The sequence below is a fragment of the Nerophis lumbriciformis genome, linkage group LG26 (assembly GCF_033978685.3).
Source record: "Nerophis lumbriciformis linkage group LG26, RoL_Nlum_v2.1, whole genome shotgun sequence".
Classification (NCBI taxonomy): Eukaryota; Metazoa; Chordata; class Actinopteri; order Syngnathiformes; family Syngnathidae; genus Nerophis; species Nerophis lumbriciformis.
In genome coordinates this window covers 39,209,933-39,229,698 of record NC_084573.2, presented here as the reverse complement: position 1 = coordinate 39,229,698, position 19,766 = coordinate 39,209,933, and the positions used below count along the sequence as shown (strand labels likewise).

General features: G+C 37.8%; 1 protein-coding gene across 1 annotated transcript in view; it reads right to left on the bottom strand.

Moving 5' to 3' along the window:
* Positions 1-19,766, bottom strand: part of dapp1 (dual adaptor of phosphotyrosine and 3-phosphoinositides) — a 36,260-nt gene continuing 16,494 nt past the window's right edge. Inside the window, exons 5-9 of the mRNA XM_061986891.1 lie at positions 17,745-17,792; positions 10,611-10,673; positions 10,452-10,537; positions 6,310-6,397; positions 1-251 (exon numbers count right to left, since the gene is read on the bottom strand). Coding sequence (XP_061842875.1) covers positions 234-251; positions 6,310-6,397; positions 10,452-10,537; positions 10,611-10,673; positions 17,745-17,792 — 303 coding nt within the window. The 3' untranslated portion in view covers positions 1-233. The remainder of the gene's footprint in view (positions 252-6,309; positions 6,398-10,451; positions 10,538-10,610; positions 10,674-17,744; positions 17,793-19,766) is intronic.

Genomic DNA, 19,766 nt, shown 5'->3' with positions numbered 1-19,766 from the left:
TCGTTGTTAGTAATTCATTATTGTTTATTCGTGTTCAATATTAAACAGGGCTGGAAAAAGTATTCAGGTTTTTATCCATTGGAATTATTCTGTAGAAATGTTTAGTGTTTGCTGACTTACTGGAAACAACTCAATTTCACATCAAAAATATGTTTTCAAAAATCATTTTTACACGGGGGGCAATCAGGAAATGCTTGAATTGGGAGCGTTCTTCATGGCTGGGCAGGTTTTAGTCATTGACCTTTTTGTGCCTGTGAAGAGTGAATGTGTATCGTTAATTGACATAGTCATTACAAGAAGGCTCAACATTGCACAAGTCACATCATTTTTGTTGTTTTGCTGCCCAAACGTCTATCAATCGATCTTTTCTGATAAATGTTACAATATTGCAAATTATTCCGTGAAAGTGCCAGAACCTAAATACGTGTCCTCTTCCTTCTTAAACTTCTACACGCAATAATTCAGTTCGGAAAATGTTGACTTTGATGGCCAGAGGTGGGTAGAGTAGCCAGAAATTGTACTCAAGTAAGAGTACTGTTACTTTAGAGATTTATTACTCAAGTAAAAGTAAGGAGTAGTCACCCAAATATTTACTTGAGTAAAAGTAAAAAGTATGTTGTGAAAAAACTACTCAAGTACTGAGTAACTGATGAGTAACATACACACACATATGTATATATATATATATATATATATATATATATATATATATATATATATATATATATATATATATATATATATATATGTATGTGTGGGAAAAAAATCACAAGACTATTTCATCTCTACAGGCCTGTTTCATGAGGGGGTTCCCTCAATCATCAGGAGATTTTAATGGGAGCATTCACATACCATGGTTTATGTAGGGCACAGAGTGGGTGGGTACAGGCTGGCGTAGGGGCGTGGTGATTGGCTCATGTGTTACGTTTCCGTCTGTGGCGGCATGCTGTTACAATTTCGCTGCGCTTGTTGAGGGATGACAGGTCTGGACGGTAAATAATAAACAGTTTCTCTTTCAAGCATAGGTTGCATCTTTTATTACCACTATTGTAAGGTGTGCTGGATGCAAGAATTTGCCATGTTATTGAATATTCAACATTATTGTCTTTGAGGTCCCAAATGTGTTTGCTGAGTTCTGTGGTATTCCGCAGGTTTTGGTTCCTGAAAGAAGCCTTGTGATTGTTCCATCTGGTTTTGAACTCTCCCTCGGTTAATCCTACATATGTGTCGGATGTGTTAATGTCCTTGCGTGTTACCTTAGATTGGTAGACAACTGATGCTTGTAAGCACCCCCCGTTGAGAGGGCAATCAGGTTTCTTTCGACAGTTACAGTCTTTGTTGGTTTTGGAGTCGCTCTGTCTGGGGGCCGACGGCTCATTTGCAATTGTTTTGTAATACGCAAGGACAATAACACATCCGACACATATGTAGGATTAACCGAGGGAGAGTTCAAAACCAGATGGAACAATCACAAGGCTTCTTTCAGGAACCAAAACCTGCGGAATACCACAGAACTCAGCAAACACATTTGGGACCTCAAAGACAATAATGTTGAATATTCAATAACATGGCAAATTCTTGCATCCAGCACACCTTACAATAGTGGTAATAAAAGATGCAACCTATGCTTGAAAGAGAAACTGTTTATTATTTACCGTCCAGACCTGTCATCCCTCAACAAGCGCAGCGAAATTGTAACAGCATGCCGCCACAGACGGAAACACCTCCTAGGTAACACATGAGCCAATCACCACGCCCCTAGGCCAGCCTGTACCCACACACTCTGTGCCCTATATAAACCATGGTATGTGAATGCTCCCATTAAAATCTCCTGATGATTGAGGGAACCCCCTCATGAAACAGGCCTGTAGAGATGAAATAGTCTTGTGATTTTTTTTCCCACACATACATATATTGCGCTCTACTACGGTATCGAGCACTATTTTTTGGATAACCTTATTAAGACATATATATATATATATATATATATATATACATACACACACACACATATATACATATATATATATATACATACATTGATATATACAGTATATCATTTATATTTATTTATTTTGCCGCTTTTGTTTACATGTTAAAGGTGTTTTAATGAATATACATGCATGTTTAACACATATAGATTCCTTTCTTTCATGAAGACAAGAATATAAGTTGGTGTATTACCTGATTCTGATGACTTGCATTGATTGTAATCAGACAGTAGTGATGATAGCGTCCACGTTTTCAAATGGAGGAGAAAAAAAGTTCCTCCTTTCTGTCTAATACCACATGAAAGTGGTTGGTTTTTGGCATCTTATTTGTCCAGCTTCCATATTCGTTTTTATACACTTTACAAGAAATACATTGGCGGCAAACTCCGTAGCTTGCTAGCTTGTTTGCGCTGGCTTTCGGGAGACTCTTATTTTGAAAGCGCAGGCGCGATGGAGCGGCACTTTTATTGTGAAGACAGGAACTGTGCAGTCAGTCTTTAGGCTTTTGACGGGATGTACGGTTGAAATAAAAAATTGTCTTTTTTTCCTTCACACTTTTGATTGATTGATTGGAACTTTTATTAGTAGATTGCACAGTACAGTACATATTCCGTACAATTGACCACTAAATGGTAACACCCCAATAAGTTTTTCACACTTGTTTAAGTCAGGTCATGTGACCGCCTGGCTCTGTTTGATTGGTCCAACGTCACCAGTGACTGCATCTGATTGGTGGAACGGAGTGAACGTCACCAGTGACTGTATTTGTTGAAACGCAGGCACTATGAAGGTCTGTCTGACAGACCAAAACAAACAAAGCGTGCATTAACAGATCGATCAAAATGAGTAGCGAGCTGAATGTAGATAAAAGTAGCGGAGTAAAAGTAGCGTTTCTTCTCTATAAATATACTTAAGTAAAAGTAAAAGTATGTTGCATTAAAACTACTCTTAGAAGTACAATTTATCCCAAAAGTTACTCAAGTAGATGTAACGGAGTAAATGTAGCGCGTTACTACCCACCTCTGGTGATGGCACAAAATCCTTAAAATTGCCACAAATGTGCCAGTACTGAGAGCGGAAGCCATGTTTACTTGTGTAAACACCGCAGTGCCATGACCTCATGTTTGTTTGCATGCGGGGGGGTCAGACTGCGTTCACATTGGAAATCGCTTTATTCGTAATGTGAACTAAAAAGATCGGAAAAATCCGAACTGGAAGTGTGAACATAACCCTGGGCTAACATCAATCATAGCCAAATTATTAATCGCAATTATTATCAATATTGAAATCACAATGATTCATTGTGTTCATTAAAACAGTGTCAAGGCTATGGATAAAAGTTATCAATGTATTTAAAGACTTGTGTTTATGTTCATTTTTTAAAGTTATGCACATTTCGTGTACGTATACTCAATGTTTGTACAAACCCCGTTTCCACATGAGTTGGGAAATTGTGTTAGATGTAAATATAAACGGAATACAATGATTTGCAAATCCTTTTCAAGCCATATTCAGTTGAATATGCTACAAAGACAACATATTTGATGTTCAAACTCATAAACTTTATTTTTTTGTTGTTGCAAATAATCATTAACTTTACAATTTGATGGCAGCAACACGTGACAAAGAAGTTGGGAAAGGTGGCAATAAATACTGATAAAGTTGAGGAATGCTCATCAAACACTTATTTGGAACATCCCACAGGTGTGCAGGCTAATTGGGAACAGGTGGGTGCCATGATTGGGTATAAAAACAGCTTCCCAAAAAATGCTCAGTCTTTCACAAGAAAGGATGGGGCGAGGTACACCCCTTTGTCCACAACTGTGTGAGAAATTTTTTGAACAGTTTAAGAACAACGTTTCCCAAAGTGCAATAGCAAGAAATTTAGGGATTTCAACATCTACGCTCCATAATATCATCAAAAGGTTCAGAGAATGTGGAGAAATCACTCCACGTAAGCGGCATGGCCGGAAACCAACATTGAATGACCGTGACCTTCCATCCCTCAGACGGCACTGTATCAAAAACCCACATCAATCTCTAAAGGATATCACCACATGGGCTCAGGAACACTTCAGAAAACCACTGTCACTAAATACAGTTGGTCGCTACATCTGTAAGTGCAAGTTAAAGCTCTACTATGCAAAGCCAAAGCCATTTATCAACAACACCCAGAAACGCCGCCGGCTTCTCTGGGCCCGAGATCATCTAAGATGGACTCATGCAAAGTGGAAAAGTGTTCTGTGGTCTGACGAGTCCACATTTCAAATCGTGTCATCCGGACCAAAGGGGAAGCGAACCATCCAGACTGTTATCGACGCAAAGTTCAAAAGCCAGCATGTGTGATGGTATGAGTGTGCATTAGTGCCCAAGGCATGGGTAACTTACACATCTGTGAAGGCACCATTAATGCTGAAAGGTACCGTATTTTCCGCACTATAAGGCGCACCTAAAAACCACAAATTTACTCAAAAGCTGACCGTGCGGCTTATAACCCGGTGCGCTTTATATATGGATTAATATTAAGATTCATTTTCATAAAGTTTCGGTCTCGCAACTACGGTAAACAGCCGCCATCTTTTTTCCCCGTAGAAGAGAAAGTGCTTCTTCTTCTACGCAAGCAACCGCCAAGGTAAGCACCCGCCCCCATAGAACAGGAAGCGCTTCTTCTTCTACTGTAAGCAACCACCCGCCCGCGTAGAAGAAGAAGAAGCGCGCGGATATTACGTTTCATTTCCTTTGTGTGTTTACATCTGTAAAGACCACAAAATGGCTCCTACTAAGCGACAGGTTTCCGGTTCATGAAAAGGCGCAATCTCTCCATCCGCACACGGACTACTATTTCACAGCAACTGCCTAAAGACTTTCAAGAAAAGCTGGCTACTTTCCGTGCATATTGTAAAAACAAGATAGCTGAAAAAAAGATCCGGCCAGAGAACATTATCAACATGGACGAGGTTCCACTGACTTTTGATATTCCTGTGAACCGCACTGTGGATACAACGGGAGCACGTACGGTGAATATTCGCACCACAGGGAATGAGAAGTCATCCTTCACTGTGGTTCTAGCTTGCCATGCTAATGGCCAGAAACTTCCACCCATGGTGATATTCAAAAGGAAGACCTTGCCAAAAGAGACCTTTCCAGCCGGCGTCATCATAAAAGCTAACTCGAAGGGATGGATGAAGAAAAGATGAGCGAGTGGTTAAGGGAAGTTTACGCGAAGAGGCCGGGTGGCTTTTTTCACGCAGCTCCGTCCATGTTGATATACGACTCCATGCGCGCCCACATCACGCTGGTTTTTAATATATTATTAAAGTTTGACTGACCTATCTGACTGTTTTTTTGACATTCCTTTAGCGCAGTTAGATGCGGCTTATAACACGGGGCGGCTTATAGGTGGACAAAGTTTTGAAATATGCCGTTCATTGAAGGCGCGGCTTATAACCCAGGGCGCCTTATGGTGCGGAAAATACGGTACATACAGGTTTAGGAACAACATATAGCTGCCATCTAAGCGCCGTCTTTTTCATGGACGCCCCTGCTTATTTCAGCAAGACAATGCCAAGCCACATTCAGCATGTGTTACAACAGCGTGGCTTCGTAAAAAAAAAAAAAAAAAAAAAAAAAAAAAAAAAAAAAGAGTGCGGGTACTTTCCTGGCCCGCCTGCAGTCCAGACCTGTCTCCCATCGAAAATGTGTGGCGCATTATGAAGCGTAAAATACGACAGCGGACTGTTGAACGACTGAAGCTCTACATAAAACAAGAATGGGAAAGAATTCCACTTTCAAAGCTTCAACAATTAGTTTCCTCAGTTCCTGAGTGTTGTTAAAAGGAAAGGCCATGTAACACAGTGGCGAACATGCCCTGAAATGCCATGAAATTCTAAGTTAATTATTATTTGCAAAAAAAAAATAAAGTTTATGAGTTTGAACATCAAATATGTTGTCTTTGTAGTGCATTCAATTGAATATGGCTTGAAAAGGATTTGCAAATCATTGTATTCCGTTTATATTTACTTCTAACACAATTTCCCAACTCATATGGAAACGGGGTTTGTACATGCCGAATTGTGAAAATACGAACTCTACACCATAAAACGTGAACAAAACATAACATAATGTTGTGACACAACCCAGAGTTTGAACAGTAACACTGTGTTTGACTATAGGACCATAAAACACTGTACTTTAATTCCAGTAGACAAAGTTTGGGAAGCTCTGGTCTGGAGGAAGTGTGTTGAAATGTAGTTTGGAGTCCTCTTTAAGACCCAAGTCCTGTGCTGGACAGAAAGATGCAAGGTGGATCAAAGCTCACCAGTTTCCATCTGAGGATCCTGATCCACTCGTCCGCCTCCACGCCCGTCTTGGCGCAGAGATAAAATGTCCTCTCGGGAAACACCAGACTGGAAGGTAAGAAGTTGCAATCATGGCACAGTGGTCGGTCCAAACAGTTTCTGGCTAAGTCTAAGTGACAAATAGGACTTATGGCAGACCTTTACAATATAACTACAACTCTTCATACTTGCTATGTGACGTCTGTAGGGGTGTTTTCATGCATATTTGTATGTGCTATCATAGTGTTGCTAAATATGCTAACATGTTTACGAGTGTCTGTGTTAGTATTATTAACTTACATTATTTTTGTATTGTTTCACTTTCACAGATTGCCTCAGTAAATTCATCCAAACGTCACCTTATTGAGTCTGTTTTAGCCATGACCTTGACTTCTGTTTTGTTTGATCAGCCGTTTTACTGCCCTGTCACGGACACCGTTTGGAAGCAATGAAGGTAAGTAAATAAACATTTACAAAGTATTTCCGTGTAAATATTAATTCCGCAGTGTATATATTTGTGACTTTAAGTCCGGCGTGGCTGATAATGGGAGAAAAAAATAATCTGTAAAATTTAGTGGGTGTGATTTATACGCCGATGCGCTCTATTGTCCAGATTAGGGTTAGGTGAGAAGGACCAAAACTGATATCCCGGTATCGTGATATATGATACGTATCGGTATTTTAAACACCACATTGGAGTGAAATTTACTTTCAAAAAGTAATTATAGTTACTTGTTACTTAACCAAAGAAGTCATTTAGTGACTAATAGAATTAATGACTAGGGAAAGTAATTAACGTGTAAAGAACTTTAAAATATATCACACATCATACATCATGTATCACACATCATACATCACACATCATGTATCACACATCATACATCATGTATCATACATCACACATGTATCACACATCATGTATCACACATCATACATCACACATCATTATCACACATTATACATCACACATCATGTATCACACATCATACATCACACATCATGTATCACACATCATACATCATGCATCATACATCACACATGTATCACACATCATACATCATGTATCATACATCACACATGTATCACACATCATGTATCACACATCATACATCACAAGTCATGTATCACACATCATCATGATGTGTGATACATGATGATCATGTATCACACTTCATACATCACACTTCATACATCACACATGTATCACACATCATGTATCACACATCATACATCACACATCATGTATCACACAGCATGTATCACACATGTATCACACATCAGACATCACACATGTATCACACATCATACATCACAAGTCATGTATCACACATCATGTATCACACTTCATACATCACACATCATACATCACACATGTATCACACGTCATGTATCACACATCATACATCATACATCACACATGTATCACACATCATGTATCACACATCATACATCACACATCATACATCACACATGTATCACACGTCATACATCACACATCATGTATCACGCATCATACATCACACATGTATCACATGTCATACATCACACATGTATCACACATCATGTATCACACATCATACATCACACATCACACATGTATCACACGTCATGTATCACACATCATTTATCACACATGTATCACACATACATCACACTTCATACATCACACATCATACATCACACATGTATCACACATCATACATCACACATCATACATCACACATGTATCACACGTCATACATCACACATCATGTATCACACATCATGTATCACACATCATACATCACACATCATACATCACACATGTATCACACATCATACATCACACATGTATCACACGTCATACATCACTCATCATGTATCACACATCATGTATCACACATCATGTATCACACATTATGTATCACACATCATACATCACACATGTATCACACGCCATACATCACACATCAGGTATCACACATGTATCACACATCATACATCACACATGTATCACACATCATGTATCACACATCATTTATCACACATCATACATCACACATGTATCACACGTCATACATCACACATCATGTATCACACATCATACATCACACATGTATCACACATGTATCACACATCATACATCACACATGTATCACACATCATGTATCACACATCATACATCACACATGTATCACACGTCATACATCACACATCATGTATCACACATCATACATCACACATGTATCACACATGTATCACACATCATACATCACACATGTATCACACATCATGTATCACACATCATACATCACACATGTATCACACATCATACATCACACATCATTTATCACACATGTATCACACATCATACATCACACATCATGTATCACACATCATGTATCACACATCATACATCACACATGTATCACACATCATGTATCACACATCATACATCACACATCATTTATCACACTTGTATCAGACATCATGTATCACACATCATACATCACACATGTATGACACATCATGTATCACACATCATGTATCACACATGTATCACACATCATACATCATGTATCAGACATCATGTATCACACAGTTGTGTGCTCGGTCGTTACAAGTCAGTGGTTACTTGCTTCAAGTCTTGTATTTTTCAGACTACACTTACAACAAGACTGAGGATAACCACTGGGCTATCCTGGGTCTTGTAGAGAAAGTATTTTTTTCTCATACACAAATGTAATCAAGGACTCCTGACTCAGTAAAGTATGATGAGGTGGAACAAAATACCATCAACCAGAGTGGGGTTTGAACCCAACACCTTCAATTCGGGGTCAGCAGTCTTAACCACTGAGCTATCCTTGGTCTTTGGTAGGACAGATTTCTTTACATTTTTACATTTTTAATTATGCGCAGTGCTTGGACATTTAAAAAAGAAAAAGTTCAGTGAGCATGTTGTGTTATGTGTGGGTCTTACAAGTAAATGCCGTGCTGTGCTCAACGTAAACTGCGGGGTCATTGACCTGGCGCACTGATTGATGGCGGCAAAATTTGCAACAATCAGCAATTTTGACAGGGGCCAGACGCTCGCAACGTCTTTGATTTATTGCATGAGTTAACTCGTTAAGAGGAGGGCGGGGCTTCATGTGGCGCCACGACAGGAAAGGGGGTGTGGCCTGTGGAAAGGACCACTCTATATAGTCCAAACTGGCATTGCCACAAAACACAATTTAAGATATTCAACACTCTACTGCCATCTGGCAGCTAAAGTGGGTATTGCAACCCCCCCCCCCCCCCCCCCCCAAAATTCGTCACGTTTCATGTGTCAGGTAAACCGTCGCGTATGAATGCCCTTCCTAATGCAGTTTTTAGAGATTACATCATTTCCTTGGTCACCTGGGAAAACGTCAGGTGGGTGTTTTGTTTAGCTTAGCATTGATTAGCGTGTAGTTTTTTTTTTTTTCTCTTTGCTCTTTGGGCTTATTGGACCCTAATTAGAATAAAAACTAAGAATCATATGTCCTTAGTCCTTAAGTACACAAATGTGTACTTCATGTTTAGTGACATGCTAATTCTTATTTTTACACTCTTTCCCCCCAAATTCCATTGTATGTTATACTCTTCTGACACCACCAGATGGCAGTATAAATGTCCACGTAAGTGGCCATAAGACCCCAATTCAGTAGTGTACACCATTTTGGAAATAAGCGCTAAAAGGTGCTGTCCACGCATGTGGCCACTAAGCCTTTAGAGGTTTTAATGCACTCCAACTAATAAATAAACGTCAATAAAAGTCTGCTTATAATATTCTGACCATAAAATACATCAAAAAAAGCGCCGACAATACTTCATTTGCGATGTCGTGACCTGAATATTGGCGATATTGTTCTTATGAGCGCTAACTTTAAGAGGTAGCGAGCTCATGTGACATCATCAGCTGCTGAGCCGCTCTATCGCCTCAGAGCCTGTGAAAGTTGATCCCAGATCAAAATAGTAAAATGATGAGGACATAAACTGAGAAGTTGGACTCATCTCTGCAGGAATATAACGTACCAACGCTCAGTGAGAGCAGACATTGTACTGTAAGTGATGTTTTATTATGGCTGATTAGCAAATATGAAGGAAATGAAAAAAGGTTTACCAGAAACAGTTGACTCTCTCCCGGGAATAATCAAACTGGACTGCAGAGCACGCCTTCAGGTCCAGGGTCCGAATGGGGTCCTGGGACTGCAACACAGAGACTGTAGACGGTCCAGCACACCCGACTCAAGTTGGATCAGGTTGAAGGACTTGGACTCACCGTTTGGTCTTTAAAGTATTTCAGCTCATGTCTGCTGAGTGTGAACCATCTTTGCTTCCAGTTCTGCAAAACCAACAACTTTTACATCCTTGCAATTATTCTGCTTTGGAGCCAAATGTTCTGGGAGTGACTTCAATGAACTCTTTCCATTACTGGAGACTGGAATACATTCACTTTTGTCCTCAAAATTCTACACACAATACCCCACAATGGCAATGTGAATTAGTTTCTTTAAAACAATTTCGCAAATTATGTGTTTCCATTACTGTAGAATAGAATATTCGTTTTTGTCCTCAAAATTCTACACACAATACCCCATAATAGCAATTTTAATTAGTTTGACTAAAAATGTTTGCAAATTAGGTGTTTCCTTTACTGTGTAATAGAATAAATTCGATTTTGTCCTCAAAATTCTACACGCAGTACCCCATAATAGCAATGTGAATCAGTTTGTTTAAAATATTTAGCAATTACTGTTCCTAGTATACATAAACGACTTGTCATCAGCACGCGACTGTGAATTGTTCTTGTTTGCGGATGACTCGGCCCTGCTGGTATCCGGCAAGGACAAATCACAGGTGGAGAAAATCCTCAGTGCTGAACTCTGTAGAACTTGCACCTGGCTCGCTGACAACAAGCTATCCATACACTTGAGTAAAACGGAATCCATTCTATTTGGGTCCCAAATCAACCTTAAGAAAATCAATGACTTCACTATAAAAGTGGGTGACATTGTTATCACCAGGAAGGATGAGGTCACCTACCTAGGTTCCATTCTCGAGGCTAATCTTTCCTGTGATAAAATGGCAACCAAGGTCATCAAAAAGGTCAACCAACGAACTACAGAATCTCCTCTCTGGTCAACAAAAGCACCATGAGGGTTCTGGCGGGAACTCTCGTTCAACCCTTTTTTGATTACCCAAACATCCCAGAACGAGTTAGTCAGATTACTTCTAGACCTCCACCCCAGATCACACCTCACTCCTACCCACTTCTCCAAAGTGGGCTGTCTCAGGGTGGAGGACAGAGTCAAACAACTTGCACTGAGCCTGGTCTATAAAATCCGCCACACCTCCCTGATACCGAAGTACATGTCAAACTACTTCCTTAACGTAAATGACCGCCATAACCACAACACCAGGGGGAGCTCCACTAACCACGTCAAACCCAGATTCCCATCTGACAAAGGTCTTAACTCATTCTCCTTCTATGCCACATCAATATGGAATGCACTCCCAACAGGTGTAAAAGAAAGGGCATCTCTATCCTCCTTCAAAACCACACTAAAAGCACACCTTCAGGCAACTTCAACCCTAAACTAACAAATCAAATGTAAACAATCAAATGCAGATATTTTCTCTCTCTCTCTATGTCCACTACTTGCTGTCCATATCCTACCAAGTCAGTTCTACACTGTTCCAATGTCCATTTCTCTGATGATGCAATTGTTGATGACTGATGATAACAACCAAACCTAACCCTAACCCCCCCCCCCCGAATTGTAAATAATGTAAATAATTCAATGTATACACCCTGATGATGATCTTGTGTGATGATAGTATATATCTGTATCATGAATCCATTTAAGTGGACCCCGACTTAAACAAGTGTAAAAACTTATTGGGGTGTTACCATTTAGTGGTCAATTGTAGGGAATATGTACTGTACTGTGCAATCTACTAATACAAGTTTCAATCAATCAGTCAATCCATTTCAGTAGAATAGAACATGTTCGTTTTTGTCCTCAAAATTCTACACACAATACCCCATAATAACAATGTGAATTAGTTTGTTTTTTATTTTTTAATAGCAAATTATGTGTTTCCATTACTGTAGAATAGAATATTTGATTTTGTCCTCAAAATTCTACACACAATACCCCATAATAGCAATGTGAATTAGTTTGTTTTTTATTTTTTAATAGCAAATTATGTGTTTCCATTACTGTAGAATAGAATAAATTCATTTTTGTCCTCAAAATTCTACACACAATACCCCATAAAAGCAATGAGAATTAGTTTGTTTAAAAAAAATGTCTGCGAATTATGTGTTTCCATTACTGTAGAATAGAATATTTGATTTTGTCCTCAAAATTCTACACACAATACCCCATAATAGCAATGTGAATTAGTTTTGTTTTTTTGTTGTTTTTTTAATGCAAATTATGTGTTTCCATTACTTTAGAATTGAGTATTCGATTTTGTCCTCAAAATTCTACACACAATACCCCATAGTAGCAATGTGAATTAGTTTGTTTTTTTGTTGTTTTTTTAATGCAAATTATGTGTTTCCATTACTTTAGAATTGAGTATTCGATTTTGTCCTCAAAATTCTACACACAATACCCCATAGTAGCAATGTGAATTAGTTTTGTTTTTGTTTTTTAAATGCAAATTATGTGTTTCCATTACTGTAGAATAGAATATTTGATTTTGTCCTCAAAATTCTACACACAATACCCCATAATAGCAATGTGAATTAGTTGTTGTTGTTTTTTTTAAAAATGCAAATTGAAAAAAATTGAAATTGGAAAAATTGAAAAAAATTGAAATTGAAAAAAATTTGACAAAATCACACACACACAAAAAAAAAAATCAGATTGAAAAAAGAAATGCAAATGAGGTGTTTCCATTACTGTAGAATAGAATATTTGATTTTGTCCTCAAAATTCTATACACAATACCCCATAATAGCAATGTGAATTAGTTTGTTTAATTTTTTTTGCAAATTAGGTGTTTCCATTACTGGAGAATAGAATAAATACACTTTTGTCCTCAAAATTCTGCACAAAATACCCCATAATAGCAATATGAATTAGTTTGTTTAAAACATTATGAACAATTGGTGTTTCCGTTACTGTAGAATAGAATATTTGATTTTGTCCTCAAAATTCTGCACACAATACCCCATAATAGCAATGTGAATTAGTTTGTTTAAAACATTTAGCATTTTAGGTGTTTCCATTACTGTAGAATAGAATAAATTAATTGTTGTCCTCAAAATTCTACACACAATACCCCATAATAGCAATGTGAATTAGTTTGTTTTTTATTTTTTAATAGCAAATTATGTGTTTCCATTACTGTAGAATAGAATATTTGATTTTGTCCTCAAAATTCTACACACAATACCCCATAATAGCAATGTGAATTAGTTTGTTTTTTATTTTTTAATAGCAAATTATGTGTTTCCATTACTGTAGAATAGAATATTTGATTTTGTCCTCAAAATTCTACACACAATACCCCATAATAGCAATGTGAATTAGTTGTTGTTTTTAAAAAAAAAAAAAGCAAATTGAAAAAAATTGAAATTGGAAAAATTGAAAAAAATTGAAATTGAAAAAAATTTGACAAAATCACACACACACAAAAAAAAATCAGATTGAAAAAAGAAATGCAAATTATGTGTTTCCATTACTGTAGAATAGAATATTTGATTTTGTCCTCAAAATTCTACACACAATACCCCATAATAGCAATGTGAATTAGTTGTTGTTGTTTTTTTAAAAAAATGCAAATTGAAAAAAATTGAAATTGGAAAAATTGAAAAAAATTGAAATTGAAAAAAATTTGACAAAATCACACACACACAAAAAAAAATCAGATTGAAAAAAGAAATGCAAATTAGGTGTTTCCATTACTGTAGAATAGAATATTTGATTTTGTCCTCAAAATTCTACACACAATACCCCATAATAGCAATGTGAATTAGTTGTTGTTTTTTTTAAAAAAAAATGCAAATTGAAAAAAATTGAAATTGGAAAAATTGAAAAAAATTGAAAAAATTGAAATTGAAAAAAATTTGACAAAATCACACACACACAAAAAAAAATCAGATTGAAAAAAGAAATGCAAATGAGGTGTTTCCATTACTGTAGAATAGAATATTTGATTTTGTCCTCAAAATTCTATACACAATACCCCATAATAGCAATGTGAATTAGTTTGTTTAATTTTTTTTGCAAATTAGGTGTTTCCATTTCTGGAGAATAGAATAAATACACTTTTGTCCTCAAAATTCTGCACAAAATACCCCATAATAGCAATATGAATTAGTTTGTTTAAAACATTATGAACAATTGGTGTTTCCGTTACTGTAGAATAGAATATTTGATTTTGTCCTCAAAATTCTGCACAAAATACCCCATAATAGCAATATGAATTAGTTTGATTAAAACATTTAGCATTTTAGGTGTTTCCATTACTGTAGAATAGAATAAATTAATTGTTGTCCTCAAAATTCTACACACAATACCCCATAATAGCAATGTGAATTAGGTTGTTTAGAACATTTAGAAAAATACGTGTTTCCATTACTGTAGAATAGAATAAATTCACTTTTTTTCTCAAAATTCTGCACACAATACCCCGTAATAGCAATGTGAATTAGTTTGTTGAAGAAAAAAAAAAAGCTAATTATGTGTTTCCATTACTGTAGAATAGAATAGAATACATTCGATTTTGTCCTCAAAATTCTACACACAATACCCCATAATAACAATGTGAATTACTTTGTTTAATTTTTTTTGCAAATTAGGTGTTTCCATTACTGGAGAATAGAATAAATACACTTTTGTCCTCAAAATTCTGCACAAAATACCCCATATTATATACATTGAATTATTTACATTACCTCGCCTGTTAAAGGAGGTACTTGCTACTATTGGATCAAGTGTCCTTAACATTATCAATAGTAGCCTCTCTTCTGGAATAGTTCCAGTAGAGTTTAAACATGCAGTGGTACGACCTCTACTTAAAAAACCCAGCCTCGACCCCTCTCTCCTCTCTAACTTCAGACCTATCTCTAATCTTCCATACATTTCCAAAATATTAGAGAAGGTTGTCTACAGTCAGTTGTTGCCCTTCTTAGAGGATAATGGTATCACTGAGCTGTTCCAGTCCGGTTTTAAAGCCCTCCACAGCACAGAGTCAGCGCTTCTAAAAGTTTTTAACGATATCCTCCTGTCCACTGATTCTGGTAAATATGTTGTCCTGGTGCTTTTAGATCTGTCTGCTGCGTTCCACGCCACCTTAATCACTCGTCTTGAGAACTGTGTGGGCATTAAGGGCGCCGCCCTCAACTGGTTCCGGTCGTACCTAACCGACAGGAGTTTTTGTGTAAAAGTAGACAGTTTTATGTCGTCCACAGCTCCTTTACCACATGGGGTCCCCCAGGGCTCAATCCTTGCCCCAATTTTATTTGCGCTTTACCTTCTCCCCCTTGGTTCTATTTTTAGGAAGTACAGTATTGCATTTCATTTTTATGCCGATGATTGCCAGATTTATTTTCCCATGGCACAAAATAACACGGTTCAACGTCTTATTGACTGCCTGCACGACATCAAAGTCTGGCTTTCAGCTAACTTCCTGAGCCTAAATGAAGACAAAACAGAAGTTATGTTGTTCGGTCCAAGTCGCTCTCCCTCCCCCAACGTTGACCTCGGCACTCTGACCCCGTATCTCAGCGACTCTGTCACAAACCTGGGGGTAAAGTTTGACTCAGATTTTAAATTCGAAAAACAAATCAGCAGCGTCGTTCAAAAAAGCTTTTATCAATTACGCCAAATAGCGAAAGTGAAACCGCTTCTATCAAGACATGATCTTGAGAAATTAATCCACGCTTTTATCTCGACTCGTCTTGATTATTGTAATGCCCTGTATGTTGGCATTAGCCAGGCCTCCCTCGCCCGCCTGCAGCTCGTGCAGAACTCTGCTGCTCGTCTGCTAACACAGACCCGCAGACGTGAGCACATCACCCCTATTTTAGCGTCCCTTCACTGGCTCCCTGTGCGTTACCGAATATACATTTTAAACTCCTTTTATTTGTTTTTAAATGTCTAAACAACCTCGCGCCAACCTATCTCTCCGACCTCCTTCAGCCTTACTGCCCCACCCGATCCTTAAGATCAGCCGATCAGCTGCTGTTGACGGTCCCTGACACAAGGCTGAAGCTTAGAGGTGACAGAGCTTTCGCCGTTGCTGCTCCCAAGCTCTGGAACGACCTACCCCTGAGTGTTAGACAAGCCTCCTCTCTTCCTGTTTTTAAATCTCTCTTAAAAACATACTTTTATTCCATGGCTTTTAACACTGAGTGATATCCATCCTGCAATGGCGCCCCATAATACACCTGCTGTGATCCTGTTTTTATGTTTTTATTTATTCTATTTTATTTTTTATCGTGTTCTGTTTGTGTTGTGTTGTGTTTGCTCGGTACTCGTTTTATCTTTTAACCTGCTCATTGTACAGCACTTTGGCTACCCCTGTGGTAAATTTTAGATGTGCTCTATAAATAAAGTTGATTTGATTTGATTTGATACTAGCAATATGAATTAGTTTGATTAAAACATTTAGCATTTTAGGTGTTTCCATTACTGTAGAATAGAATAAATTAATTGTTGTCCTCAAAATTCTACACACAATACCCCATAGTAGCAATGTGAATTAGTTTGTTTAAAAAATCTTGCAAATTAATAAAAAAAAAAAAAAACATGTACATAAGTATTCACAGCCTTTGCTCGGTACTTAGTTGATGCACCTTTGGCAGCAATTACGGCCTCAAATCTTTTTGAACACGATGCCACAAACTTGGCACACCTATCTTTTAACCTCTTTGCAGCACCTCTCCAGCTCTTTCTTAGTAAACAAAACAAAAAGTTCGCCAAAATGCAGCTGAAAGACTCTCAGACCACGACAAAAACCGAATCCTCTGGTCTGACCAGACAAAGATTGAAGTATTTGGCGCGAATGTTTGGTGGAAACCAGGCCGATACCATCCCTGCAGTGGAGCACGGTGGTGGCAGCGTCATGCTGTGGGGATGCTTTTCACCAACATTAACAGGATAGAGGGAAAGATGAATGCGACGACGTACAGAGACATCCTGGATGAACACCAACACCAACCTGACGGAGCTTGAGAGGTGCTCTTAATTTAAATTAAAAATTCACATCGTCATTATCGGGGTATTGTGTGTGGAATTTTGAGGACAAAGATGATTGGAACAATGCTGTGAATACTTTCCTAATGTGTGAGAAAAGGCTTTTATTATGGCGATCACAGAAATGAAAAAAAAAAAAAACAAGTCACTCCCAAGACTTGACAGCATGTAAGGCGAGGATGAGGGACAGTCCATACCTTCACGATGGCCCCTTGTTTCAGTAGGTATCCTTCCTTTGTGCCCAACTAAAAATGCAACAATTGACACTTACTTACTGAACCATTTTTTTATTCACCTGCCATATAACTAACATATGCACTGGACTCTATTCCCACGCTTGGAACCCTGCGGCTTGTAAACCAGCGCGGCTAATTAATGGATCTATTACTGCAAATATATATATATTATACATAACATTGTAGTACAATAATCGACACCAATAGTTCTATCAATATTGATGAAGCTGTGACTCTCCACACCATTCAATAGGATTCGATTCTTGCAAGTAACGATTCGATTCAGAATCTATACTTGATTCAAAATCAATATTTTTTTTTTTTCAACATCACTGGGTGCCAGTTTTATAGTTGACTACATTCCTCCACAGATTAGATAAAAGTTTGTATCACGTAAAATAAACGGACATATTTACTGTATTTTCCGGACTTTTTTCCCCCGCGCTTCGAACCCTGCGGCTTATAAAAAGGGTCTGGCTAATTGATGGATTTTCTTTGCTAAACGGCCATAACAGTTTTCATATAACACCGATAGAGACGTTGAAAGAAAGTCTGTTGTTGTTCGCTCACTGCAAGTGCTGCGGGATGAAAATGTATTTCCTGTTTTGGGCCTTGAACCGGAAGTAGAAGTCCCCGTTCCGTCTGCTTTTCGTCCGTAGTGTTTTTGCTCGAGAGGATTTTAGTTTGTAAGTTTTACGATATAACTAAAACACGTGGGAGGTTTTTGGGTGTGTTTTCATGCATTGTTCTATGTAGTCGTTAGCTTTAGCAAATATGCTAACACGTTTAGAAGTCCCGTTTTGTCTGCTATTCGTCTGTAGTGTTTTATGTTTTATAATATAACTAAAACAAATTCATACTGACTAAACCGTCCCACGTGGGAGGTTTTTGGGCGTGTTTTCATACATATTTTTACATTGTCATTAGCTTTAGCATATATGCTAACACGTTTAGAAGTCCCGTTTTGTCTGCTATTCGTCTATAGTGTTTTGGCTCGAGAGGATTTTAGTTTGTAAGTTTTACAATATAACTAAAACACGTGGGAGGTTTTTGGGTGTGTTTTCATGCATATTTCTACGTCGTCGTTAGCTTTAGCAAATATGCTAAAACGTTTAGACGTCCCGTTTCGAGGATTTTAGTTTGTAAGTTTTACAATATAACTAAAACAAATTCATACTGACTAAAGCGTCCCACGTGGGAATTTTTTGGGCGTGTTTTCATGTATATTTCTACGTCGTTGTTAGCTTTAGCAAATATGCTAAAACGTTTAGAAGTCCCGTTTCAAAGATTTTAGTTGGTAAGTTTTACAATATAACTAAAACAAAATCATACTGACTAAACGGTCCCATGTGGGAGGTTTTTGGGCGTGTTTTCATGCATATTTCTACGTCCTCGTTAGCTTTAGCAAACATGCTAACACGTTTAGAAGTCCCGTTTCAAAGATTTTAGTTGGTAAGTTTTACAATATAACTAAAACAAAATCATACTGACTAAACGGTCCCACGTGGGAGGTTTTTGGGCGTGTTTTCATGCATATTTTCACGTCGTCGTTAGCTTTAGCAAATATGCTAACACGTTTAGAAGTCCCGTTTTGTCTGCTATTCGTCTGTAGTGTTTTGGCTCGAGAGGAATTTAGTTTGTAAGTTTTACAATATAACTAAAACACGTGGGAGGTTTTTGGGCGTGTTTTCATGCATATTTCTACGTCGTCGTTAGCTTTAGCAAATATGCTAAAACGTTTAGACGTCCCGTTTCGAGGATTTTATTTGGTAAGTTTTACAATATAACTAAAACAAATTCACACTGACTAAACCGTCCCATGTGGGAGGTTTTTGGGCGTGTTTTCATGCATATTTCTACGTCGTCGTTAGCTTTAGCAAATATGCTAACACGTTAGAAGTCCCGTTTCGAAGATTTTAGTTGGTAAGTTTTACAATATAACTAAAACAAAATCATACTGACTAAACTGTCCCACGTGGTAAG